This window comes from Hyperoodon ampullatus (genome assembly GCF_949752795.1).
Source record: "Hyperoodon ampullatus genome assembly, chromosome: 6".
Lineage (NCBI taxonomy): Eukaryota > Metazoa > Chordata > Mammalia > Artiodactyla > Ziphiidae > Hyperoodon > Hyperoodon ampullatus.
This window is the reverse complement of record NC_136919.1, coordinates 114,150,427-114,155,278: the sequence shown is the minus strand read 5'-3', so window position 1 is coordinate 114,155,278 and position 4,852 is coordinate 114,150,427. Positions and strand designations below refer to the sequence as shown.

Sequence of the window (4,852 nt, the reverse complement as noted above, 5' to 3'; positions counted from 1 at the left end):
CTTATAAAGAGGTCAGGGGCTCCCCCAGTATAGCTCCCAAGTCCTTTCTTCGCTCCAGGGCTGAGATGTCCCTCCTGGGAAGTGGCGGATCTCGGCTCCCTACATGCGGACTCGGCTCTTGGTGAGACATTTCCACCTGAGTCTAGGCCGTGGAGGGTCCAGACTCGCTCCTCTGCGGTCCAGCCTCTGCTCCCTGGAAGGAGCTCTCAGCCTCCCGGCCCTTGCCGTGCGCACACTTACACTCACGCGTGCAGCTCCAGTCCCGCGGGTGCCCAGCGGTCTCCACCTGAGTTTTCCTCTGCCAGGCGTTGGACAGTTGAGCTAAGGCTAGGCCGGAGGGACCAACTAGGGTTGCAGAGCAAGGGTTCCACCCCCATCCCCGCACACCCTCTAGGAGTCCCGAGGGACCCAGGGTTGACTTGGGAAGCTCCCGTTTGTACTGTATTCACCGAGATACGAGCCGTGCCCACGCTCTCTCCCGTTTTCCTTGCTTTCGAGAACCCAGACCTTTCGGAAGGTGGCTGGGGGTTGGAGAGGAATTAGAAGGGCGAGAGAAGAAAGGACTGGGGCGCGGGGAGATGCTGAGTTAACACGTGGGTTCTGCGGGAACCAATGGGTGTCCGCGGTTTCGTCACCCGGCCCGGTCAATCGGCTGGCAGGGATGGCCCAGAGGAAGGCGCAGTACGGGACGCTGTTTGTCTATCGTAGACCTTGGGTCTGCGGAGTCTGCAGCGACAAAACGGAAAGTTCAGCGCGCTGCGCTCTGTGGGGAGCGGGGACGCCCCAGCCCCGCCCCCTCCTCCTTCAGGATGTTATTGAATCCTGTCACCTCCACTCCCTTTTCGGTCAATGACATCCTGAGGCTGGAGCGTGAGCAGATCAGCCCAGAGGCCTTGCAACTCCGGGGTGCACGGAGGAGCCCGGAAAGCTGTCAGTACCTGCTACCGGTCCCTGAACAGCGAGGGTCGGAGGTTCCCAGCACCGGTAGCGGCGACGGCGACAGAAGTCAGGAAGGGTCGGAGCCTCCGGAAGGTCCCTGTGAGACAGTCACAGAGATGGACGCTGAACCGGTGGGCGAGCCACGTGAGTACGCCCTCGGGTCTTGGCTCCTACGGGGAGACCAAGAGGTGGGGTGGATCATTACCAATCGGCTCGTGGGGGGACACGCATCTCCTGGTCTTCCCGGCTCCGAGGGCTAGCCCCGTTTTCCTTCACATGAAGAGTCCGAAAAACAGGACTCTCAGCCCCCTCTAACATCTCCTCCAGACCTCCTAATGAAAATGAGGTCCTGAATCTTGGGGGTTCACTATTTCCACAGCCAGTCCTCTGATTCCCACAGACACGTCCCCCATCCCCCGACCCACAGCCACAGTTCCCAGGAACTCCAGCTTCTCTTTCTTACAGCAAAGCCTCTACAGTATCTTAGCTGTGCTCCCTCACCACCAGCTTTCCCAGCCATCTCCCACCCTCTATACCCTAAAACGTCTGCTGAAAGTGTAGCCATCAAAGCAGCCGGGCGCTTTGGGAGTGGAAACTCCGTAGGCTCTGGGGTCAGTCCCAGCCCAGCCTTTTTAGGGGGCTTGCCGAGTGGCCTGGCCAGTCCAGTCGTTCCTCTGCCTGGAGCACGGTAAGGGCAGCTCGCGTTTTAGCTGTTCTGGGAGACGAACGACTCCAGCGGAGTCCCAGCGCATGGTCTCCGGAGGCGCAACCTTGTGCGCTGGCGGAGAGGCCAAGGCATCTGCATCCAGCTGCAGGAAGGGAGGAGGTGGACCGGGGGTTGTGATGGGTTGGCTCTTGCCAGCCGGGAAGTTTTGGCGGGAGAGGCTCGACATTCGGGGGGATGGAAAGGCTACTCCTCCCCTTTCCAAACCTCTGCGTCTTGGTCCGCAGCCTCCATGCCGGTCTGGGGGCTCCCGAGAGGCACCTCGCAGGTCAGGCCTCCTCGGCCAGGCTGCACCACGGACACTCCATTCGAGCCTCAAACTAACCACATGAAGAAAATTAAGATGCTCCTTCAGAGTTATTCGTCGACTTGCAGGCTGGTTATTCACCTACTCCAGGAGCCTGGAGAACAGTACACTTTGCTGTGTTCCCAAAGAAACCTGCGAATTTTCTGCAGCGGACCCTAAACCTTAATCTCTCCCAGCGCTGCTCAGACAGCTCGCCGTTCACTTCGGCTTTGCCGAAAAAGGGGTCACGCTCCTCTGACCACTGCTGTCATCTGGCAGCTGAAGACAGCCGCAGGGCTTTCCTCCTTCGCTGGCGCGCCCGGGGCAGCTCGCTGTTCTGCGGCTGCGGTTGTCGCCGAGAAGGGGCCGGCGCCGGGCTCCAGGAACTAAGCCCAGGGGCCACGGCAACTACCGATCGCACGTGGAAGGGATCTTTCCTGGGGGATTCTGTGCGCCTCCTCCGTCCCCAACTTGCTTTCAGGGACGCAGGGTGGGAGGGGCTCCGAACTGTGACCGGGAAGGCACTGAGTGGCCTGCAGCCCCTCGGCCTGCGTGGTCAGCGACTCCCAAATGGGGTCCTGCTTTTTCCACAGAGTCACTGAAGGCCAGCTGTTACTTTTTGATTTGCTAAGAAAACACACCCTCGTCAATATCTTTCCTCTTTGCGGGGAGAGATGTCCTAAGTTTGTCTGAGCACAGGCTTCTCTGAAGGAAGGTTTTATTTCCTCAATCTGAAATACCAAACAGCCCCTTGCCCCAGGAGACTGCGCCAGCGCGGTTGTGGATTTGGAGTCGGATTCCAAGCAGTACCGGCTCTAATTAGGGGCTTCCCACTCCACCTCACCAAGAGCATGCATCCTTTCACGTTCCTGGTTTTCTCCTGGCGTGAGTTTCCACGAAAACTCAGCATTTCCTTCCTACCTACCCTTGGATAAAAAGCAGAGCTTTGCCAAATCAGGAGATGTGGGAAGAAGGGAAGGAAAGTCTGCGTCTTGGAGGCCCCCGGGCACAGTCGCCCAGGGGTTATCTTCGAGGGCGCTGCCCGATCCGAAGAGGAAGTCAGGGAGAAGCCAATGCCCCCCGCTCTCCCGGGAGACCCCAAAGGAGAAAGAGGATGCTTTTTAAAAAGCCAAATGTGGATCTCAACTTTACATATCCCGCAAAGAGAACCTCAGTTTCCAAGCCAAGAATCAGCAGCCAGAAAATATTTTTTGTTTTATTTTATGTTGTTAATTTGGATTACAGAGCATCGCGTCCAAGAAAGATGGGAAGGTTTCCTGGTGCCAGTGGAGCATCTGATGACCAAAGAGACAAGGATGTGAGCAAAGATGAGGTGCAGGTGGGAGGCACTGGAGACCCTGGCGCCTGGGCTAGAAACCAAGTACCCTGCGGTGCACACCGGGCCACAACGGATAGCCAGGCAGACGGGAGCCTCCGGGCAAGCATGTCACCGAGTTTTGGTTCTCTCTCTCTCTGCTTCTGTCTCTCTCTTTCCCCACCAAGAGGAATCTAAAATCAGTCTCTATCTAATAGGCTCGCAGAAAAAGTTTTCCCAAACTCGCCCACACTTCAGAATTGCAATCACAGAGAACAGCCCAGATACAGACATTCTAAGAAGAAAATGAAGCTTAGACTCTGAATCAAGAGTCTACCTTTGGGGAAATGACTGTACACTGGGTACCACTGAGTGTCACAATTTGCATTATGCTCCAGCAGCTGCAAAAGCGACAGAGCTTGGGTGAAAGGGACAAGCTTTGGGACGGGGTGAGGGGTCAGCAGAAGGGAGAGACGGGGACCCGAAGTGAAGGCTACTAGGAGGGGAGGGGAGTCCCTTGAAAACAGTGTAAGAATCTCTTGGGTGAGCCTTAGGCTGGCGCTGACGGTGCTCCTTCCTGTGCTTTTAGAGTCCGGCCTCAGCGCAGCCTCGCCCCCCTGCGACGGGACCGGAGTGCAGGAGAGCGACGTGGGTGACAGCGGCGGCGGCGGCGGCGCGCGCGGGGATGGCTCGGAGCATCCCAAAGGGCGGCCCCGGCGGAAGCCGCGCGTGCTCTTCTCGCAGGCGCAGGTGCTGGCTCTGGAGCGGCGCTTCAAGCAGCAGCGGTACCTGTCGGCGCCGGAACGCGAACACCTGGCCAGCGCGTTGCAGCTCACGTCGACGCAGGTCAAGATCTGGTTCCAGAACCGGCGCTATAAGTGCAAGAGACAGCGCCAGGACAAGTCCCTGGAACTGGCGGGCCACCCGCTAGCACCCCGCCGGGTGGCGGTGCCCGTGCTGGTGCGAGATGGCAAGCCCTGCCTGGGCCCCCGCACGCCCGCCTTCCCCGGTCCCTATGGCGCGGCCGCGGCGCCCTATTCCTGTTTCGGCGGCTACGCGGGCGCTGCCTACAGCGCTCCCTACGGCGGCGGCTACGCCGGCGCGCCCCCGGGCCCCGCGCCCCCCGTACCGCAGGCCAGCTCTGGCTTCAGTGGGGGCGGACCGAGCGCCAACCCGCAGGGCCATCTGCCCGCCACGCTTCAGGGGGTCAGGGCCTGGTGAGGCGTCTTGGCTCGGATGCGCCACCCTGAACAGATGCTCGGTCCCGCCTCTCCGCTAACCGATCGCGGCCGGGATGAGGGAGCGCCGCCGTGGAGGAAATAGGCCACCCGATGGCACTTCTCTCCCGAGCGATCCCTGGGACTAGGAATTGCCTTCGACTAGCCATCCAGCTGAAGGTCCTGGGGGCGTTCTTCTCCCAAGAGACGCAACGCGGGGCCTCCGCCAGCCTCGCACGAAGCAGCACTGGGAGAGAGGAAAGCCAAGGGTGGCTGGCAGTTTCGGGCGTCAGAGTAGTAGTTCTGAGGCAGATGACTTTTCAGGCCTCAAATACAGGGGTTGAGAGGCTCCTTAATTTGTGTGCAGCGGC

At 59.6% G+C, this 4,852-nt stretch overlaps 1 protein-coding gene across 1 annotated transcript; it reads left to right on the top strand.

Moving 5' to 3' along the window:
• Positions 1–809: 809 nt before the first annotated feature.
• NKX2-6 (NK2 homeobox 6) lies at positions 810–4,485 on the top strand (the record flags this gene model as incomplete). Its single annotated transcript, XM_079705856.1, has 2 exons — positions 810–1,083; positions 3,854–4,485. The coding sequence occupies 2 exons, from the start codon at positions 810–812 to the stop codon at positions 4,483–4,485; spliced, it is 906 nt and encodes a 301-aa protein (XP_079561982.1).
• Positions 4,486–4,852: the final 367 nt, after the last annotated feature.